This window comes from Gouania willdenowi, chromosome 19 (genome assembly GCF_900634775.1).
Source record: "Gouania willdenowi chromosome 19, fGouWil2.1, whole genome shotgun sequence".
NCBI lineage: Eukaryota > Metazoa > Chordata > Actinopteri > Blenniiformes > Gobiesocidae > Gouania > Gouania willdenowi.
In genome coordinates, this window is record NC_041062.1 from 14,288,048 (window position 1) to 14,312,055 (window position 24,008).

Sequence of the window (24,008 nt, forward strand, 5' to 3'; positions counted from 1 at the left end):
TTATCAAATGATATAAATCATTACCATGAAATTAATTTCTATTTGGCCCCCTCTTTATAATGAGTCTGTAAAGAAAGGTGTGCATATGTTTTGCCTGCTTAGAAGACTAATCATGGTTGGCTGCCAGGGTAGGGGTCAATTACATTTTTCAGTTACAAGTACGTTTTCAATTACCCATGTTCAATTACAATTAAATTACGATTACAGTGACCAGCATTTTTTTTCCAATTACAATTGTTTTTAATCCTCAGAAGGTCAATTACAATTACTAAATTTTAATTACAATTACTGAGCCTGAAATAAATAACCTAATTAAAGTTAACTTCCTCTTGTGTTAGCTTTCTGTTAGCATCTCTTATAACAGGTTCTAAATCTACTTTATTTCCTATCTCTTGGTTACATTCTTTGACTTCCTAATCAATAAAAATATAGATTTTTAATATTTTTGGTGTGGGCATCTGAGCCTTTTTGTGTCTGTGTACCCCTCAAATTATACTTTGTTATATATGTAAAATGTGGGAAAGCTTTAATAATTGGTAATTACATATGTGTATAACTGTTCATAGAACTGTAACATGGTTCCCTAGTTTAGCGTTACAATTGACAATTTCTATAGAATTTTCAAGCTTTAAACTCAATTACGATTACAACAGCAACTGATTTTTGAAAATACAATTACGCCATAATTGTAATTATCAATTACGCGTTTACGATTATAATTGACCCCGACCCTGTTGGCTGCTATAACATGCTAAAGGTTTTAATGGAGGGAATGTTCGATGTGTAATAAACACTAAGTAAAGTACTTCTGTTGGGATGTTCTTCGATGCATGAATTAGTCACTCAACTTGATGTTACAGGGTTTTACTTTAAGCAAAAAAAAAAAAATCAAATATCAAGTAAAATGTTGGTTTTTATATCAGTTTTTAATGCACTGCGAGTAAACAAGCTTCTATAAAATAGATAATCAAATGTATGTTGTTACTTTATGATCCACAGAGAGCCACTGCCTTACACACTTTTATATCATGTTTAGTTTACACATGATGCATTCAATGTTTTTATTTTCAAAGAGTGCTCAGATTTCTTTGAAATATCTTGGCATTTTTGTTTAAGGTGGATTTCTTTGAACCCGTAAAGCTTTTGGCACAACTTTCCGCTACCGATCGATACACTGTAGGCAAACCCTGCTTCTATCCATCAGCATAAATACAAAAGGCAGAGCTGGTTTTCATTGAAAAAATACAGATGAGGGGGAAAAAAAGCACAATAGAATCTCCAGCACAAACAGGTAGCGGAAATCTATGCTTCAGATCATTCCTGGACCAGCATGAGTCAAGATCAATGAAACAGACCCAAGTTATACACTTTAGATACTAAAATGATAAGAATCCTGTTTGTAGACACATATTTACTGATAAATGCTTCAACAACAAGGCAGAATGGTGTATTAACACCTTTAGGCTTTACACCTAAAGCCTCAGTGTACTTTTTGATTTTGTCTGTTTTTCACCAAACCCAGACCAAAGTAGTACTTACTGTCTGTAAGTGATAATAACAATCAATATGGCGGGTACACAGCAGATAATGATGATGACTGCCAGAGCCAGCAGCGCTCCCTCTGTGTAGCCCACACTCTGCACTGCCTTTTTCACACTCGTCACCACTTCAGGGGTCCGGATTTCCAGAATCCGACCACCGGGAGGAAGAAATGGCTGAAACTCCTTGTTGATGTCCAAAAGTTTACCGTCAAGAAACCTTCAGGATGAGAGAAGTGAGTTTACTTATTTATACTTACTTTACTTAAGTTGAGAAGACAGAAATATTCATTGTCTTTAATAAACAGTCCCTCCAGGATTTCACGCCCAATTTGTGTGAGTGTTGCGGCCTAAAACACCTACATTTTGTAGCAGCTTTTTCAAAAAATGTTTAGGGCTTTATTGTTTTTCAAAACTTTGCATAAACAGGTCTATTTGCAAAAAAGGTGACTACCTTTGAACTCTTTTGTAACAATACAGTAAAGAAACAGCTTGGATTCATTACGTTTGAACAAGATGTGGATCACTTCCATCACATTTTGAAGGTTTTCAGTTCAGAGAGAATTAAACAGAGAAAAAGTGGTTGTTTAAGTTTTTGCCACAAAGAACAAAAATGCATAAATAAATAAATAAATGGTGCTTTTCCAGTAAGAATCTCCATAATGCAGGATTGACACTATAGAAGGGGAATGTTTACTGCAGAGATAACAACCCAAATCCTCAGAGATTATATAATTTGGGGCCATTATTGTAGCAAAAGTATTTGCAATTGTGCATTTCGATCCACAAATGTGTAATCTGTAAATATCGTGCCTTTAGATTTTACTTTTAGCTTCTACTACACTGTTGCCACAGAAGACTCACATGCGTGCAGCGATACCATCAAGGGGCGCACAAGCACCTTAGATATTGGCCAATGTGTGAAACACTCCGATCGCTCAAAAATGCAGAAATGTTGTGGTGATTGGATATAATTGCGAGGGCTGTGTAGAATTCACTGGGATCGGCTGAATTTGCACTAATAGTTTAGATTGAACCATTGCAAATTTCTGGAGGTACTCTATCTAATAATATTGTCATTGTCCAGTATCTATCAGACAACTTCTTCACAGAGTACAGAATATTTGCTTCTGTCCATTTTGCAACAGGTGCTAAATATTAGGACGCCATCACACCTGGTAGTTTATTGTTCAGGGATTTGTTAGCAAACTTCTTACTTGAAGAGTTCGTGTCTTGATACAGCCCTGTTTGTTAGCGGGTCAATGGCATAAATCATAAGATCTGACTTGGAGTAATCCTCCTGGTTCAGACCATCACCATGGCGATGGGGCCCGATGGTTTCCACGACAACCTTCGCTCCTGGGACCTGTTCCTGGACGTAGCGCTCTAAAATACTGCAGATTAAAAAAAAATGTGAATTTAATTCATGCATGAGGGAGGAAACAAGGTCTATACATTACAATAATAACCAATGCAGGGTTATTCCATTTGTGCACACATACAAACACACACTCACCCACACAGAGCAAGCATGGGAAACGGGGATGTTAATGTAACATATTGAGTTTAAATGTGATGTACATTGTGAGGTAAACACACAGCAGTAATAGAGACATAACTGCATACACCATTTCTCTCTCTGCCCGCCAGAATCACGCTGCGCAATATTGATTTCTGTCCCCCTCCAAATCCACCTGCTCATGGCAGGAAGGCTCCTGCTATTAGTGTGTGTGTGTGCGCGTGTGTGGGAGACATACGAGGTTGACGGAAGCAGGTTACAGCTTTCAAACATAATTACCAATACCTGGATGTGAAGCAAAAGAAAGCAGTGAAGCATTTGTTCCTTGTTATGAAAAAGCTCACAAGTGGGTGTGTATTTGGCTTTGATATGCTAACACACATATTAGGGGAGACTTTGGATTTTGTGTGTCACTGTGCCCTTTTACAAAAGGCTTTACTGTATTTGGGGCACTATTTTTAAATCGAGGTAGCTTGTGTTTGTTATCAATTGCAGCCTAGTTGATTTCCCTGTGTGGCGATTACAACTTAAGTCGTCCCTGTGGAGACTGCAGACACACCATAGCTAATTTACTACAGACAGCGCTCTCTGAAATTAATATTCAAACAGTTTGCGTGCTACTCAAATCAAAAACTACTTTTTCCCAATCATCTATTTACTGGCTTGTACAAACAAGTCTAACATTCATTAACCATGGACACCCACTTATTCCGTTGAGAGTCTCGGGGGCACTAGAGGTTCTCCTACCAGACACTGTGTAGAGGGAGGTGGTCTACTCAAGACCCAGTTTAACACACAGACAGATAATTAATGCCCCAAAGTAGAAAATGAAACTGCACTAAATCCAAAATGTAAACTACTACCTAGCGCACCCATGGGTTACTCCAAAATGACTCAAAAAAAAAACACACAAAGTAACAAAAAAAAAACATATAAAATAAGACAAAAAAACTACAAAGTGATGCCAAAACTACACAAAAATACTACAAACATTAACAAAACAACAACATAAAAAAAATTTAAAGCTAAACAAAATGACAACACAAATGCAAAATATGACAGCAGGAACAAAGAAAATGACATGAAAAACATACAATATAAAAGAAAAATATACAAAGCTGTTCCAAAAATACATAAACCCTTTGTTGGTTGTTTCCTGTATTGATGCTCAATATTGGTCATTATTCTAAATGCTGACATAACTGTTGATAATGTGGCCCTCGGATCAGATAATCACATTTTTGTGGTGTCCACTATAATACATATCTCCCTTCTCTGACCGAGAGTAAACCCTTATATGCTTAGAGAGAACGTGCAAACCCTGGCTGTGCAACCTTAGCAAGTCTTTCACCACCATTCTATTTAATCATTTTGTCTTTTTTTTTAGTTTTATCCATAAAGCAATATACAAAATACAATATCTTGAGTCGTATAATGTGAAATTTCAAGAGTTACATGATGAAAAACTCCAACATTTCCACATGTGCAAGCACAAGTTATGATGGAGCGGAAAGTCTCCCTTTAAAAAGGAAACAAAACAAAACAAATAAAAACTCCAGGAGTGTATTTTTCACTTATATTGATGGTTTCCTCTTCGTCCTTTCAAACTGTGTGTTTTGTCTCAGTTTCTCACTTCCACTCAAACACATCAAACACCCAGTATTAAAACAGATGTTTTACATGCAACGCACCACAACCATTTCCATCAATCTTTAAGACACAAAATGATACATTTGAGCATATTTCATCATTACCTTAGCAGCTTATCTTTGTTTTTGTCAACATAAGTTGGTGGGACGTTTGATACGACCACCTGCATGTCCAGCTGATTCACAACAGACACCTGTAGGGGTAAAAAGACAATGAATACATGACGATAATGTTGTCCCTTTAACTACAGCCATCACAATAAACTATTACGGTATTTTTTTATCTCTACAAAAAACTATTTCTGCTGATGTACAATAAAGATGTGCCAAGTGGGAAATAGAATGTCCAACATGAATTTAAGTCTGTCATTTGTTACATAATACTGTAAATGTTAAGATTCTGGGGATGAATTAAACCTGTTGGCTGTGATATTAAATAATGTTACCAAACCCAATAACACTTTATAATAACTATCTGTTATAAGTAGTTAATAGATCATTAATAAACTGTTAGCAAATATTCAACAAGAAATTTACAACTCATTAACAGCGTATTATTGATCTATTATCTACTTATATTGAATAGTTATTATAATGTGTAACCCAGGGTTTGGTTTGGGCTGGAAGCAAAAATTAAAGGTGATTTAAAGCAGCGCTAAGTAACTTTTTCCACCTTAATAAATCCTTCTCGTAGTCCCTGTGAGGGTAATACAAGTGTTTATGGGGTGATTGGGGGGTCTTTCATCTCCCACTGCTGTCTCTGGCCAGAAAACCGCACTTGCAACTTTCCTTGCCTCCGACCTGGTGGCAAAACATACCGCTTTACTGCAGCCCAATACAAACTAATGCTAGATGTTGACCAGCCCTGTGGCTGCACACGATTGTCAACAAATTCACTTTTCTCAAGCTTATATCATGACGAAGCCAGCAAAAATAAGGCAGAGAAGACCTTTGTCCGAGAATGGAGCAACTCCATGCAGTGACAGCTAAGCAGGACACACTCACAACCTAGCGCTCCATCAGGCAGCACACACACAAATATCCATCCATCCATCTATCTTCAGAGCCGCTTTGTCGGCACATAAAAAAACACATCACACATTTCCACACTCCCTTCCGTATTACTCCCACATTCATTCATTTATTTTACTTGTCTTGTCATACCGCTTTACTGCAGCCCAATACAAACTAATGCTAGATGTTGACCAGCCCTGTGGCTGCACACGATTGTCAACAAATTCACTTTTCTCAAGCTTATATCATGACGAAGCCAGCAAAAATAAGGCAGAGAAGACCTTTGTCCGAGAATGGAGCAACTCCATGCAGTGACAGCTAAGCAGGACACACTCACAACCTAGCGCTCCATCAGGCAGCACACACACAAATATCCATCCATCCATCTATCTTCAGAGCCGCTTTGTCGGCACATAAAAAAACACATCACACATTTCCACACTCCCTTCCGTATTACTCCCACATTCATTCATTTATTTTACTTGTCTCTCTTGCTCATACTGTTCACATGGTCACATGGGACTATATGTGTGAAAGCACTCTTAGTGTCACTGTTGTATTAGAATTTTTCAGTGATTGGTTACTACAGTCTTTGGAGAGCAAAGGTGCACATGTAGCTGTGGGGTGGGGCAGGTGGCGGGGGGTGTTTACGACAATGACATAATCAAATGGAACCTTATGGAGGAGCGCTAAGCGCAAGTTACTATGTTCTGCTTTAACATTTTATCACAACTCCTGATAGATTAAAAGTACACACACCACAATCTCAGCCTTGCTGCTGTGCCCTTGACCGTAGTTATCCGTGGCGACCACCTCAAACTTGAAGTATGACCTCCTCATGTTACGGTACATGATGGCTGTCTTCACCACGCCGCTGTATGGTTCAATGACAAACCCATCTTTGCCGTCTTTGGTGTCTTTGCCCGCAGGAGGAGGAATGATCAGTCGATACATCATAGAACTGTAGTTACCAGTGTCTTGGTCCAGAGCCTGGAAAGTTTGGAAAAAACCACAGTGCATCACTTTTAATAACATTATCGCCTAATCGAAAGTATCATCATATTTATAAATAAATTAAAATGTCATCATAATTCACAGCAGCAAGATCATTAAAAGCTGGTGTAATTAAAATTCTGTGTGTCATAGGGTCACTCTGCTGTCCACCTCCACATTGGATTCCTTTTGTGTAAGAGCCAATCACTATCAAGCGCTGTCAAGTCCAATAATTAATTTATATTTGATCTCCTTCCTGCTTTGTATCTCATCATTAAAGAATATACGTTTGTTCCTTCAACTGTATAATTAAAAAAAAAAAAAAAATCAAATGGGTTAAAGTCTGGACTTTGAGCTTTATAAAAGTGTTGATCTGTTCTGGTTAACAATCTCGTATTTCCGCTCAATAAGACTCCCATGCAAAAATCACAACTAGACACACATTCAGGCAAAAATTGATTTCCTGCAGAGCCTTTACAAGACAGTCTGGAAATATAGACTACAGATTCAGCTCTCATTATAATGAGCAATGTGATTAAAAGAAACAAAACCATTTTCTTTAATGCTATAGCCAAGAACAGGGAATCAAAAACTAATATAAGCAAAGAAATGTAAATACAGAGACAGAATAGAGGCACAAGTAGTTTTTTTCTACTTATAGAGATGCATGTAACAATACGGAATAGGTCATTGAAAGGAATAAAAATGTATATAATATCAGGGCTTAGAGGAATTAGCTATTAAGCTAGCAAGGTATTGAAACTCAAGACTCTGAAGAAAAGTTCTTGGAGTACAAAAGCTTATCTGTCAGTTGGATAAAGCTTTGAGTTGTCAAAGTGAAAAACTTTTCAAACCATTTCCCTTCATAATCAAGCACAAGCACGAGCAATACTTTTCAGAAACACCTCTACAGGGATGTGACCTAGTCAAGCTGAGGATACATGACCATCTGTCTATCCAAAGCCCGAGTCCTTTGGAGGGTTTTTTCACTACTCGGAAAGACAAAATCTTATACAGCTACATGACGTAATAAGAGTTTGATCAAGCCCAGAATTGAACAGATCACACATTTTAATCATGAGACATTTAAACAGTTCAAGTGTGAACAACTGAGTCCAAAAAACAGATCAGAACCAGGGAAGCAGAACAGTGAAAAACCAAAGAAATGGAGATCCAAGTACAAGCAAACCAGATAAACAAAATGGGGATGTGACAAAATATTGGCAAAAATAGATAACAAGGGCAGCGAGAAGAAGATAGAGGTGACAAAGAGAAAACACCCCAAAAATGGCATTTCCCAACAATAGGAGAGCTGAGGCATTTACAGAGCAGCAGAAACTACCAGCTAATAAAGGTGAAATCCATTCCTGTCTTGCAGTCCTCCTGGAAATCACAATATACTGCAAGTGTGATGGCCTGCTGGCAATATTTAGCATTCTGTGCTTTGGGGAGACACATGTGATGATGTGCCTCACTCCTGCGTTGACATCCCAGGTTCCTAACTTTGTGAGCCGACAGGGACATGAAGTCGAGCGGGACAACCAAAGGAAGTGGATTGATGCTGCTTGTCGACAGCGAATTGTGCCACCAGGGACATGTTGGCCTACAGCGGCCAGGAGGAAAAGGTCTGCATTCTAACAACTAAACCAGTAGCTGTCAGTCACATAGGTCACATATTATCTCCAAATGTTTAAGGACTTCAACGCTTCTGATAATTAAAAATTATTGCGTAAAACATGGTAAAAATTCACTTGACCTTGACACATGGCATCCCATTATGCAAATACTAAATATGTAAATCATGTGCACAGTCAATAAAAATAAAACAAGAGCATTCAGAGAGCACAAACCTTCACCGAGCACAAAATATCCTCTTTGCCTGATATTGTCAGTTATCCAGATCAGTGATGCTGATCGCTCACAGTTTAAAGGCTTGGAAGAAATTTAAATTTTCATTAATAACCATACAGTAGGTCCAAATGTATGTGCTCCCCTATTTTGTTGGGGAAAAATTGCGATGAAATGTGAAATCAGGATCCGATCTGGATGAAACTTAGTTGGGTAATTGAGATATTATTAGATTCTCTTTAATAGAGCTTAAATCAGGGATGCCCGTTTGTACATCACATCTGGCTTGTGGTTGATATGGGAGAGAGAGCAATTTATTTATTTATTTTTTAATCTAATGTTTTATTTTTTTTTCTGTCCACCAGCACACAAAATGTGAAATAAAATCATCTAGTCGTTTGTTTGTGGTCTGTGTAAGTCTTATAACACAGAGAAAATTACTCCGTTTCAAATTTTCTACATTTGTGACATCACACATGAAATGGGGAATCAGTGTTGCCAGATCAGATAGCCCAATCACGTCTTAGAACAGCTCAAACACAAACCATGAATCTCACACAACTAACACTGTGTTTGTGACACAATACGACAGCGGTTCAGACAAAACAGGGAACTATCACCTTGAATGGACTTTTCCTGTAATCTCTACATGAGATGATGACAAAGCAACGTAGCAGCTCCGGTTTGAAGCAGCTGAAGCATACTATTTAATTTTGGTGGAATCCATCAGTTGGTTTGTTGCTGCTGCCCTCCTCAGCTGCAGCTGAGCTAAGCTGGTGAACGTGAAAAGATGTCTGGTTTTGACAAATAAAATGTAGCTGAAGAAGGCTTGTCTCGCCATTTATCATAATCCTGTGTGATATGGGTGGGAGGGAATAAAAGGGGTGGGGTTGATTGATGTAGGCTGTACAGTGGGCTAGTGCCATAGGCATGGGTGTGTGGAAATATAGGTTGGAGTTTACTGGTGATGACTGGCAAAGTTAATCTGTTATTTTAATATATGTAATATTTTAAGATAGGTCATATTTGGCTATTTTTTCAAGAACCTTTTTGTTTTACTAATTCCTACTGGATATTCAGTCACATGGCCTATTGTTGGATTACTTTATTCTGGCACTTACTTTCTGTGACTCATTTAGGCCTTCTTTTCATTGGCCTAGTTATGCATTGGCATGTTTTCATGTGCAAACTTTCAATAAATATGATCAGAGTAATTTACAGTTTACACTTGTGTTATTTATAGGAAATGTGTTTAGTCTATTTTGTTGCATGGATAGGACAATGTTACGTTTTTAGAGGGTAACTTGCTTGAGGCTGCTATGTAATTGTAGGCCTCATTGTGAGGCTATTGTGGTGCCAATGCTATTTCTGTTTGATGTGTAAGCCTTCATGAATAATTTCAAGCAGAATATCCATGTGTTGAGTCAGTGTTTGGTCTTTCAGGCCGAAAGTGTAATACGGCCCCCTGAGGTCTTACTTGAAAAAAATCTGGCCCCCTGACTAATTTCACCCTGTCTTAAAAACAGTTTTAAATACAAGTAATACAAGGGGGGGGGGGGGGGGGTCACACAGATTTGGAAAGAGCAACAGCTATAACATCACACAAAAGCCCAGAACTGATCAGCAAAATGTTACTGATGCACCAGAACCTAAAAATATTAGATTTATTTTACTATTCATGCATTGACAAGGCAGAGTGACAACCTCATTTTTAACACCTCCCAAATTGGTGGGACTGGTTTTTCATTCACATCTTTCCTATTGTCCATTTACTGGTCCGAACCACTGAAGATCAAATTAAGGTGCGTGTGGCCCCTGGGCTCAAATGATTGACACTTCTAATTTAAAGACGTCTGCAAAGTTATCCACACTAAGTCCATAGTCATCAGTGTTTTTCTTAAAAACACCCTTGAAAATCCTTCAGAGTTCGAAAAATGTTTATGTCCAAAAGTAAAACTTTCTTCCTGTGACATGGTACATTCGGTCATTGTATCCCAAGGGACAGTCTGTGCTGTTGAGTTAAGATAAGGCAAATAGGCCAGAGGAGCCAAAAGCTCACCATGGTAAAAGGGACCTGTAGTTATATATGTAAGGACTGGCTCTTTCAAAGCAGAGCACCCATAAACCATAGACTGTAAAAAGAATGGACGACGCACGCACACTCGCGGGGAAGTGAAGTTTTTTTTAGAGCTCCCCCTGCTGTCTGGCTGCAGTATAGGTCATAAACCCCGCCTCCTCAATGATAATGGATGGAAAGTTGGTCAATCTGTAAAGTTAAAGTACTCGTCACAATTTTTTTCCAAACCTAAACTCTGCTGTGATCATTATTAGTTATTATCACCCTACATTGGGTTCAAGTGTTAATTTTCCGTAAAGTTTTTTGAGGTTGAAAAACGTGATTTAACGTCATATATAACGATGATTGACAGCTTCGGGTCTTGTGTAGCTCTCTTTGTGAATAGCATAAGCAGTTACGTCGTGAAGGAAAGCCAAGACGCTAATAAACTTTTCCGTTCAGTTTTTTTTGTCTTTTTTGAGCCACTAGTACTAGTACTCTATGATCTGATCAACAATCTGAACAATACGTTGGTAAATTTCCAGTGGGAAAGATACTTAAGTTTGTGGTGTAGCTGGGCTGCGTAACTCATCAGGGCAGTACCTTAAATGTTTCCAGGGCTACTCCCGCCGGACCCTACTGCTGCGCAGACTCTGGCTCCATATGACGTCAAATTTGCAAAATGGCAGCGTCACTAAGAGCCATATTTTGCCTTCAAGAACGTTCAGTGGGAACAGCTACAGTGCACACCCACTACCATGAACCTGTGTGCTCACCACTGCCCCTACTGTAAGATTGGGGTACTGAATGCCTCACCTTAGTTTTAAATTAACACCTTAATTTACTTTTACTCACATTCGATCGGTGACAATTCACAAGCTTAAGTCAGTTTATATGGAATTTTACAATCTGAGTTTGGGAAAAGTTGCAAATTAAAACTCAAAACCCATCTCTTCGCTTCACATTTTGGGTGTTTGTTGTCGTTTTGTGTGTTTATGAAGTCACATTGTGTAATTCTGTTGCTGTTTTGCATAATTCATTGTCATTTTGTGTATTTCTGTTCTTTCTCTGTGTATATTTGTTGATGTCTTGCACATTTTCCTGTTATGTTTGTGTATTTTTGTAGTCATTACGTGTGTTTACTTTGGAGGCCGTACATAATTAATTTGAGGGTCACACGTGCCCCCTGGGCCGCCGTTTAACCATGTCTGTTGTAGAACGTAAGGATGTGTTGAATACAAAGTGATAGATGTCAATTCAGGTCAGAGATGTCTATGCCAACTCAGCAGACTTTGCAGACCAACCATAGGGTGATGTGGGGGCACAAAGTACGCAGATCAAACAGACACTAATGCCAGGTGTGATTTTGCATCAAAGTCCATCTTAATGAAATCTAAAGGAAAGTATTAAAATCAAACTCATGCTGCAGAGATAAACTGACAGTGAATCAAGAAAGTGAAGAAAGCAACCAGGGAGGGTGCAAACAGAAGCCCATGTGTGTGTACTAATGATCCTACTCACAGTGATCAAACACTTCTTATATAGTGGAGCAAGAAATACTGACGTTATTTTCAACAATCAATCAAAACTCCATAATTTAATAATAAATCACGTCTTTCCTGCTTCATCCTGTTTATTAAACTGTTTTCAAGCTGATGCTATTTATGTTAAACAAACAATTTATTTGTATCTTCTATTTTAGTCACAAGTCTTTAGAGGAGACCAAGGCTGAATAAGGCACGTTAACTTTTAAATTGCAGTTCCATTGAGCTTCTTCACAATTTATCATAACTTCTGTCACTCTAACTATGTTTTTAATAAAGCCTAGATGGAATTTCTTTCAATATCAATAATAATAATAATAATAACAAAAAGTGAAATGCAATAACGTATTTAAGCACAGAGTTTACTTCCAGCGACCTTGTCTGTCTTTGTCCCATGGAGGAGGCATCTAAACTCACTACAACATATTGCTAATTTTAAGATACAGGCTGAGAGAGCTCAGCCTTGTGACCCGTTCAGCTTTCCGTGAAGCATTTGATTAATTTCCGACTGGCTCAAGTTGTTTACTATGATAAGAGTGTCTTTCTTGTTTGTGATAAAGAAGGTAAAAACTCTTAAATGAAAGAGCAAAGAGCAAAGCAACAAAAAATAAACTGATTTTTTAAAAGCATATAGAGGGCAACACTACAAACTATTGTTCTCTTGTTTAATGGAACTCATATCCAGTTTTCCTATGATCTGGAGACTGCGGGCGTTCTTTTGGGGGGTTATTTTTCACGTTATTGTTAGTTGAGATTTTTGTATTATATGTTTTAATTAAATGGCCAATTGGTCATTTAGGTGAAATATTGGTGCTTAAACCAAATATGTTATTGTCCAGATGTAGTTCTTGTGTAAATGTAAAGCACAAATATTAGGCCGAAATGTGCTGTGTCTGTTTGGAGTTATAAGACAAGAAAGATGGTCATTTTCCATTCATTTCTGAGATGAAGCGGAGGAATAATCGCAAATGAGCAAATCAGAAGTGACGTAAAGAAGAGATACGTCTCAGTTTTCAGATGTTGATCTTTCATCAGACGAAATATGTTTTCAGTTAATTTGACTTTATTTGTTAAGGCCTGAACCTTATTTGTTCTGGACTTGTGGTCTGTGGTTGATGGATTCAAGTCGCAGTGGAATTAAATTTTTCATTTGGGTTTTTATCTTGTTTCTGATGGTCATATTTACCTATTGTTTGTTATTTTTTTATCTTTGCATGCTAGGAATGGATTCTTGTCACTGGGTCAACCAAAGACTAACATATCTCTGACATATTTTCATTGCTATGAGCTTAACTTCTGTTGAAGATCAAATTTGGCTTAAAATCGTTCTATTCAAGGCTTAGAACTGAGGCTGGCTCAGGTACGTATATGGAATCAGAACAGTATCATAATGAATGAACTCTTGCAGGGTTTTGCACAAGCACAGAAGCAGTTTGTAAATGCACATTTGGCAATTTGCATCATCTGTGGATTTATATTACAAGTGTGCCTCAAAATAATATTTGTGAAGTAGAGCTTGTGCATTTGAGAATTTATATTATAAGTTTGCATACAATATATATTTGCAAAACAGATCATGTGCTTTTGTGAATTTAAAATACAACTGTGAAACAAATATATGTTTGTGAACCAGAGTGTGCGCATTTGTGAAACAGATCGTGTGAATTTGTGAATCTGAAATACAACTGCAAAACACAGCATATCCATTTGTGAAAAACCCTGCAAGAGTTCATTCATTATGATACTGTTCTGATTCCATACAGGTAACTCTAAACTTGGTCAACTCCAAAGGCAAGCACATAATAAAATGAAAGCCAAATTAGGTAGAGAAGGTAGTTTAGATATAACAAACTTAAAAGCTAAAAAAGGTTAAACTGAAGTATTTGACCCTTGCTTAGTGTATGATGTCTTCAAATATCCAGGTTAACTCTATATAGACATTACTCAGTTGTTTTCCATACCTGGACTTGCAAGACTGAAGTAAAGGTTTTGGCGTCTTCTGCAACTCCTCCGATGTAAAGGGTTCTTGTAAACACCGGTGGGTGGTCGTTTTCATCCTGGATGCTGATAATCACTTTGGCTGTGTTAGCTGGAAAACACATTCAAAAAACACAGATTCTTGTGAAAAACGTCAGAGCCTTGAAGAACCCTTTACAATCCACAAAGGCTGTACAAGAAAACAAAACAAAAAACATGGGGTGGAGGATTTTTTTCTCATTATATTAAATTTGATCTTGGTCATAATCCATGTTTCTGTTCATTTGTTCAGGTGTGCTGTAGATCCAGGTCCATTTGTTCTGATTTGGCTCAGATTTATGGGGCGCCGATTGTAAAGTCGTACATGCTAAAATAAACAGCAACTTTAGCAACAAAATACGTTTAAAAAATTTATGTGAAGTTACTTTTGACCAGATTTACGGCAATAATTGTGAAATTTACATTTACTTTTCTCGCACGCATATGTCAATGTTAATATTTAAATTTAATATTTAGATTCAACATCTAACATTTAGATTTAATATTTAGATTTACTATTTTGCATTTAGATTTAGATTTCACATTTATATTCAAAAGTAACATTTCAATTTCGATTTAACATTTCAATTTAATATTTCAATTTAAGATTTCGATTTAAGATTTCGATTTAAGATTTCGATTTAAGATTTCGATTTAAGATTTCGATTTTATTATTAGATTTAATGTTCAACATTTAGATTTAAATTTAACATTTATATTTAAATGTAACATTTAGATTTCATATTTAATGTTTAGATTTAGATTTAACATTTCATATTTAGATTTAATATTCAACATTTATATTTAGATTTAACATTTATATTTAAATGCAACATTTAGATTTAGATTTAACATTTCATATTTCAATGTAATATTGAACATTTGGATTTAAATTTAACAATTATATTTAAACAACTATATTTAAACGTAACATTTAGATTTCATATTTAACATTTAGATTTGGTCTTTTTTAAAGACTGGTATATTTTCAAGTGTTTTATATTAGGTGATAACACATTAAAATTGAAAGCTTTTCTGTGATTGTAAACACATCTTTGTTTAAGACATTGCTGTGAGCTCTTTGCACTTTTGTTCTGTGCTTAAAATTTACCACTTGGCAGATCTAATGTATAACTGCTTGTTTTCCACCTGCACTCTATTACAGGACCCAGACATTTACAGGACCTTGTTTTAAAGTCACCACCTGGACGATAATGTTTGACATCATGCACACAAAGAAAAACACCCATTTCCCAAATTGTACTGCATGTTGCAAAGACAAAACCATCCCCCATAATACTGAACTGGTGTCTGCAAACGACAGACGTATCAAACACAAAATATTCACTTGTAACACAAACCTTTCCCTTCATAAAGAGTGATTAACATATTGTTAGAATTTCATTGATTTGTGGCCTGATTGCATCGCACCAGAATGCACTGAAGGAGGCTCACTAATGACTACAAGGATGTGTGGCTTTGGTTCCAGCAGATTTCTTGCATTCTTGCTTTAATGGCTTAAATAGAATGAGAGCAGCATGCGGCTAACACTATAATTAAAGAAGAAATGAGAAACTGGGGGAGTTGAGCGTCAATTAGTAAGAATGGAGATGTAATCTGAAAAGAAATTAGAGAAAAGAGCAAAATTGGGGCAGAAAAACGGCTGAACCCATTTCACTCGTCATTTTTCAGGTTTCAATTTAAATAACACAATTAAAACTGATGTAGTTAATTGATGGAGGGGATTAGAAATTGATTGTAAATGAATCAAAAAAAGTAACTTGACTTTCACGGTCAACAGGGACGCCTGAGGAAAAAGTTTATGATCTTCAATCTTTCAAATATATCAAGTCACTTTGATCATTATTAACATGTTCTGACAGTTGAGAATTGCAGTCGGAACAGTCATTAAAGAAAGCACCAAGATCTCAGTAAGTCACTGACAGGAAGCTGGCAACACCAACACACTTTATATTTACTGTTTATTGGGCTCTGACTATGGTTGGATATTCATATACAGTATATTTTAACCCTTGGCGATAGATAGATAGATAGATAGATAGATAGATAGATAGATAGATACATAGATAGTCCTCCTTGTCTGAACAAACAAGAAATCGCTATAAGAAGGAAGTAAAAACACTTCTATACAGTATGTTTACAGGACTCCAAATCCCACAATGCAATGCGTAAACATGTCAACAAACAGAGTGTTTACAGTGGAGATGAAAACAAACTTTTAAGCAGCAGTTTCAACCTTTTTCCTTTCTTCTTTGGCATAAATGATCCCCGATTCATTGATCTATGAGGCATAATCTATGATTTTATCGAATAAAAAATATTGGGGGTAGCAGCTTTCAGTTAAATGAAGTCAAATTGTTAATTTATCTTTAAGCTGCTACTATAATTTTTTTTTAATCAAATTTGGAATTCCATTAACAAAATTGTTGGCAGTAGCAGCTTTAAAATAAAGTTATCATTAAAAATGTTCTTTACCAATGCCATCATGTGATTGAAATATAACTAGAATATACAGAAAATTTGAATTTACATTTGTGTCTTTTTTAAATGTATAAAATGTGCACAAGTCTTAAGAACAAGCCAGTACTTACTTTTTGAGGGAGCTCGTAGGTTTGAGGACACGACCCTCATGGAGTCTGCCTCCACCCTGAGAACATAGCTGGAATTGGTCTCATAGTCCAAAGGCTGCGCTGTGGAAATCACTCCTGTTGTTTCGTTTAATGAAAACATGCCTGGAGAAAACCAAAGGCCACAGAATGGAGAAAGAAAGCAAGGACAGGAGAGATTTTCACAAAGGGTTGTGGTATTTTTTGGCAAACCCCAAGAGGGTGTGACCTTAGGGTTACATGAAACACACACAGAAACCATGAAGAGCTTCAGCTTGTCTCACCTCCCTTGTTGCCACCAATGATGGAGTAAATGATAGTTTGATTGACAGCAGCTGCTGTGATTACTCCCACAAAGGTTCCCACGGCAGCAGCTTCGCTCACTGGGAGAAACCTGGGAATGGTCAAGTCACTTTCTATTAAATCCATCATTCCATCCATTTTCTGACCCGCTTGCTCCTTTTTTTCAGGGTCGCGGGGAGTTTGTATCAATGCATACAGTATGAAAATGAAATATCTACAAGACAACTAGGGATGAGAATTGACAAGAATTTAGCAATTCCGATTCCATTATTAGTACTGCTTATCGATTCGATTCCTTACCGATTCTCTTATCGATTCTCACTGGGTGAGGGAGTGAAATAATACAAATGGATTTGTTTGATTTAACTATTATATTATCTTTGTCCCTTTAATATCAGATTTCTTTTAATCCACAAGGTATAGATTGTTTTCAATGAATAATAATATATACAAAAGCATTATGTCAATGATGAATTATTATTATTATTATTATTACAGCATGACACATTTTGGCTACAGACATTTGAGAATTTTTACAGTGCTCTTTTTGAACTTGAACAACTTGATCCAAAACTAATTCAGACATAAAACAATACATTTCTTTTGTAAAAAAGAACATATTAACCAAAAGTACTGCTGCACTTATTGTTCTGTATTTAAACGGTAAAGCTTTAGTTTAGCCTTTGTTTACATTTCAGAGATGCCGTCTCCGATGTTACATGTGACGTCATCGGCCATGTGTGTGTGTGTGTGCGTGTGTGAACCAGTGTGAAAGAGCAAACTAAAGACAACGATCAGTACCAGTCCGCCTCCCGTGTCTGATTACTTGTTATGAGGACATAAACTGGCGACGAGGTGTGTGTTCTTGTGGAACTTTGTTGTTTTCGAAAGAAAAGTCTGTGCGAGAAGCAACTTCTGCGCGAGTGTACGGAACCCGGAAGTGAGTAGCGTAGCAACAGAGACGCTACAAACACAGGACGGAGGCGTTAAGTGTTTGCGACGTAAGAGGAACCGATAAGCAGAACTGAAATACAAGCAAACAAACGATTCCTAGGAATTGGATTATCGGGAACCGGTTCTCAGAAAGAACCGGTTTTCGATTCCCATCCCTAAAGACAACTGTGGACATTTTTTGGACAAGTTATGATTTAAAACAGAGAAACTAGCAAAATACATTTTCTTCTATTCAAGTCGAAAAAAACTACTTTTGATGACTTTACATTAGTGTACTCAATTTTTGAAAAGCTGTTAAACAGTTCTTTGAGAAAACTGAAGCAAATGTTGGCTGGGAAAAGATCTTTCAAAGCAGCTAATGAGTGCATTTAGCACTTAACAGATGTTTGTCCTTGTTTGCAATGTCTCACAACACAAGGTTGATTTGATGCCAGTAAGAGAAGTGTTTATTGCCACTTTATTTTAGTATGAAAAGGAATCAAGTGATTGCTGGTTTTTTTTTCCTGTCCTGCATTAGTGTGTGAGCGTAACACTGTACACAAAACAAGATTTTAGATATAGCAACAATTACCACATGTTGTTTTGTCTTAATGTGACAGCAAAAACAACTAGTGCTGTTGTACTTTTTATGTGGCAAAGAAACTCAGCGGTCGGTGTAAAGTCTAAAAATCACCAACCAATGCATCACAGTTTGAAATATTAGACATTATAATTAATGGGCAAACCTTAACCGGCAGGTACTGATGGTAAATGATTGTGGAAAGTGATATCAACCATAGTTAAGGGCCTATGTTAAGCTAAATTGACTTTTCTGTGTCATCCAAGTGCTATTAGGGCTTCATATACATGTCTAAAGTGTTTTTTTCATTGATTCCCTCAATCGTTAATTAGAGGGTGATTTACTCCTTTCTTGAGCCCAAACACCTCGCTCCAATTTGATGACACGTTCCCACTTTGATGACAAATTTGACACGGCACTGAGCTGGAGAAGCCACGCCTCCAGGAAACTCTCTGCCGTGATTGACATGTAAACAGAAACGCCCACGAAGGGGAGCATTTCAGCGTCCTTCGCGCAGTGCTATGTATGTATTTTCTACAGTCTATGTATGAATCGGTGAACGCTGTTTATAAAGCAGCATGAGCTCGGCTACGGAGTGGGTGGGAGGAGGGCGGGCCGTCCTCTGGCCCTACGTCACCGTGCGGGGGGGAGGAAGTCAGTGTCCTGTCTACAGACACGCCCACTCATGAATATACATAAGTAGGCCACAAATCAGCCTGTTTGTGTAGAGATTCTCAGAAAGTGACTTTTCAGAGGCTAAAACTATGTAAAACAGGCGAGTTTGGGAAAATAAACCTCAAATACTATGTTTTTGGGGTTCTTAGAACAAATGGAGATGTGTGAAAAATAGCATGACATGGAACCTTTGAACTCTACTAGTACTCGATTTTGGTTTACTAGTGTCAACTACACTTTACTAGTGCCATTGGCTTTTGAAAACGTTACAACCAATCAGTACTAGGATTTTACTTTATTTGTATAAGGTCTTCTAGTACTATAGTGAATTGTTTGACTTTACTTGCTAGATTTTAGTAGAAGTAGTAAATACACATTGTGTTTTACTAGTAGTACAGGTTTTCGGTACACTAGTGTCTGCATAGACCTTGCTAGTTAAGCTAAAGGTCTACCAATAGCTATCAAGCCATCACAACATGACTAATGGAGTTGCGGTAGGGAAGTTAAAGTCTGTGTTAAGCGCATTGGTGTATGTTTGCCTTCAGTCCATTGAATCTCTTTGATCCACAAATTGTTCACAATCACATTTCATTTTCTGTGCTTCTTACTGAAGGACTTCACATTCTGAGAGCAGATAATACATCATCCCTGTTATTCTATACATTCTGACATGGTAACAGAAGCAGCAAAAAACGGTTGATAATGTGAATGACATCTGATGTCTGTGTACTTTTACACAGCTTTATGAACACAGTGACAGTGACAGATCGCGCACAACAATTTTTTTTTAAACTCAGCCGTCAAAATCAAAAACCAGTAAGTCAATCCCTTTTTCACACCTGCGCCTTTTTTTCTATTATGTCAAAAGGCTTTCTGAGAAAATGGTTTTTGGGTCTACAGTGCAGTGGGCCAAATATATTACGCTATTACAGAGTAAGCAGAGAAGAAAACAGGAAAGATTATAGCAAAAAAAAGCATTTGGTAAACCAGTGGTTCCCAAACTTTTTGTGCCCAAGGCACCACAAAGGAAAAGTCAAAATTTGAAGTCAAACCTATTGTGCAAAATAGCCGTTATAACACGTTATCACTCATATCACGTACAATATCTGTAAATGTGCATAATTATTTACTAATGCCAACTATATTACTCATGAAATATTTATTAACAAAATACTTTTTTTAAATTAGGTATATAGTTTTATGAAATGAGTGCATACAAATTAGTAAGTTAGAAAATAATTATTTTTGTGTAGTTGTATATTGCAATAAAACAACGTATGGTTGTCACAAAATCCCGCGGCACACCATTTGGGAACCACTGGGGCAAACTATTACATTTGGGTAGCGTGCTAATAAAACTGTTTCTTTCCTCTGTAATAATAAGAACAAACACTATTTTAGATAACCTTGTGTAATTATTCTACAATATTAGCCACAAACTTCATTCATTTCCCCTCACAGTGAATTCTAAGAACATAACACACACTTAAGGCCAAATAATGAGCATTATGACACTGTTTCCCAATACGGTCAATGCAAGTTATCTTGCTGGATAGTTTTAATAAGTACTATGGGGCGTATCTGTTTGGTTTCTTTCTTTTCTGCATTTATAAAAGAAGCTAAACGCATTTTGTTTGCTTAAAGTGTCTCATCATTCTCTTGGTAAATGAGAACCTTTATTTGTGTGCCAGTGCAGATCTAATCCTCTCATTAGTTCCTAGGTGTGTTTTATACTGGGCACATTTGGAGTCTAACAGGCCATAAACCCATCTCTCACTTTCCTTGTCTTTGGAGGACGTCACCGTGTTGCTGGTTCGGCAGCTGCTTTGGAATTTTTGAAGTTTAAATGTGTCGCGTAGGTCAGAGCTCCCCAAACCCCAGGCTATTGGTACTGGGTCACACAGAAATAATACATAATTCACATTATTTCTGTTGTATTTATTATCTGAGCCTAAACGGTGTTTTATTTTGGAAAATTACTGGATTCTCTCTGCTACACCTGTCTATCCCTCACAGGCCGGAGCATCCCCTTTAAGCACAACTTAAAGGGGATGATCCGGCCGGTAAATTATCGCTAAAGTGAAACTTCCAAGATAGGGTAAAAGAAAAGCTGATTTAACAGACAATACTAGGAGTCCTACATGAAATATAGATTTTCCCACGCACCAAGACCGTGCTGTATAATATACGGCGACCGGCTCTCTAAATGAGAGATCAAGCATTCTGCATTAAAAGACAAGCCTTTGGACATAAGCAATGGTTGTATTTTCTTGCACTTTATATTAGTTTTTGTGGCATATCTTATGATGAAGGCATGTTTAACCTTGACGTTGCTAATAAAGTTGTATGCACAGTGGATTCACGTTTATTATTATATTAAGAAAATGACAGTTTTTTGGGTTTTTTTTAAAGACCGGTCTGAGAAAGCATTGTCCGACATTAAGTCGGTCCGTGGGGCAAAAAACGTTGGGGACTGCTGGCTTGCGTCACATTTGCCACTTCACATTCACACACACTGTGCACATCTACATTTCTTTACCTATATAGGTTTTTTCATCATTCTCTTTTTCTTTCCCTCAGACTGCTACATTCATTCAACACCCCCACCCCAGCTTTAGCTATATGTGGTCTAATCTTTCACCGTCTTTCTCAACAAAGGCTACATGACGGGGCTAAAGAGGCCCAATTCACGGTGTCCCTGCACCCGCACGCACACAAACACAGCATTGAGAGCTGCGCTGTGCGCACAATTATAGTACAATCATCCGAATTCATTCAATGCTCTGCTGATGCACGCTAGGCTCCATGCTTTTGTATACATTTTATTGCATTACAGATAAAAGCCAGTTATCAAACATATACACGGCCCTGCTGTGTACGCCAAGCATTGCTGTCCTGCAGCAAGCTGGACTGACTGATAACAAAGGAAACTACACCTAAAATCCTGAAATGCTTATACACTGCAATGACGCAGAATGCAGGCCTTTTTAGGATGAATAGAGCTGTGTTCATTTTACTTACACACATGTTTCTGTCACTTTCCATTTGTTTTTCCATAATGTTTTATTGTCTACTCTTTTTTATTCGACAATCTCTCTTTTGTTCAAACTCATGGGCTTTGGGACTCTTCAGTGCTGGTCAGCATGTTTAAAGGCTTCATTAATACATGCTCAACATATATGTAGTAATGTCCCCAGTAAAAGTTGTCTGCATTAAGAAAGTTGGCATAGCCTGACTTGAACCAGTTTAATAGAAATCCAAGTCAAGTACTTGAGGCAAAATAGTTGCCAGTGATTCAAAATGAATTGTAGCCACGTTGTGTTAATAAGCTCACAGCTTGTAGGCAAACCGTGACAAGTCATAAATAACGAGGTATTTTTATGCTTCTGCTATCTGCCCAAGACTGTTTTCCATTATTGGGAAGAAAGGGAAGAAATGTACAACCAGTCAAGAAGAAATATTTGACAACAATTAGAATACTTTGATAACCATTGCAGTGTGAGAAATAATTGATACATCAACATATTTAATAAATAAATATTCACCCCCCACGTTTATTTTTGGTAATAAATCTTGCCACGGTTCCCGTACATACAGTAAACATTTCATGTACAAACTTAAAAAAGGATGAGAACAAATCTTGCACAATTGGAACTTAATTTATTTTCCACAAAGGCATCTATACAAAATAAAAGGTTTGTCAAAATGTACAAATCTTTTTTAAATGAAATACTGTAACACCGAATAATTTCATTCAAAACTAGAAAAGCACTCGGAGAGCGCAGACCTCCGCCGAGTAGCTCATGCTCAACTAACACGCTCCAGTCACAGTAACATGGTAAACTCAGGATTACATGACTACCTGTCAACATTGAGCTGTGTTATCCATGACTACCTGTGACAAGAAGTTTCACAGTGTGGATGAGAAAATGAATGGGATATATATATATATATATATATATATATATATATATATATATATATATATATATATATATATATATTTTAAGGGTGTAACAATACATGTATTTGTATTGAACCGTTTTGATACAGGACGTTCAATTCGGGTACAGGGTTGTGCACGGGTGAGTTCCCGGAACGGAACAAAAGTTGCGTGTGTTTACTTACGCCTGCAGCTACATGTGCAGCCCGTACGTCATGGCTAAAGCTAGCGAGAAACCAGAGCTGGAGGACCTTCCCCTGTCGCTAAAGTCTCCTGCTTGGGAACACTTAGGCTTACGGGTAAAATACTGCAATGGAGAAAGACCGGTGGATAAAACGAGGGCAGTGCGCCGAGATTGTTCAGGTGACTTCAGGAACACGACGAACATGCTAACTCACTTGAAACGGCACCACCCGAGTGCCAATATCACTGCGACAAGAAAGAAAACTTCCTCAGTGCAAACGCAGCTGAGTTCAGCATTCAAGCAGCTATAACAACTGCCATCGGAGTCTTTATAGCAGCGAATAAAAGCTGTTAACAAGCTGTGAGGAGCTAATTTTAATAATATTTTATGTATTTTTTGTTTGAGAATAATATTATTACCAGCCAGCACTACAACAGTATTGTATTTTTTTATTTTTATTTTATTTTCATATTCTGCATAATGTTAAATACATCGTTGGTTAACTACAGTTTTGAATAAACAACAAGCAAATTTGTGTTTTGCATTTTCTTACATACCGTACAGAAAATGAACCAAACCGTGACCT

The 24,008-nt window shown here is 37.2% G+C and overlaps 1 protein-coding gene across 2 annotated transcripts in view; it reads right to left on the reverse strand.

The window, feature by feature from the left end:
• The window catches only part of LOC114481278 (protocadherin-15-like), a 225,534-nt gene that overhangs the window by 31,612 nt on the left and 169,914 nt on the right, over positions 1-24,008 (reverse strand). For both annotated transcript variants that reach the window (XM_028475966.1, XM_028475967.1), the window contains 7 exons: positions 17,089-17,198; positions 16,790-16,930; positions 14,123-14,250; positions 6,480-6,710; positions 4,812-4,900; positions 2,756-2,932; positions 1,540-1,758 (listed from right to left, as the gene is read on the reverse strand). In XM_028475966.1, the coding sequence (XP_028331767.1) occupies positions 1,540-1,758; positions 2,756-2,932; positions 4,812-4,900; positions 6,480-6,710; positions 14,123-14,250; positions 16,790-16,930; positions 17,089-17,198 (1,095 nt within the window). The remainder of the gene's footprint in view (positions 1-1,539; positions 1,759-2,755; positions 2,933-4,811; positions 4,901-6,479; positions 6,711-14,122; positions 14,251-16,789; positions 16,931-17,088; positions 17,199-24,008) is intronic.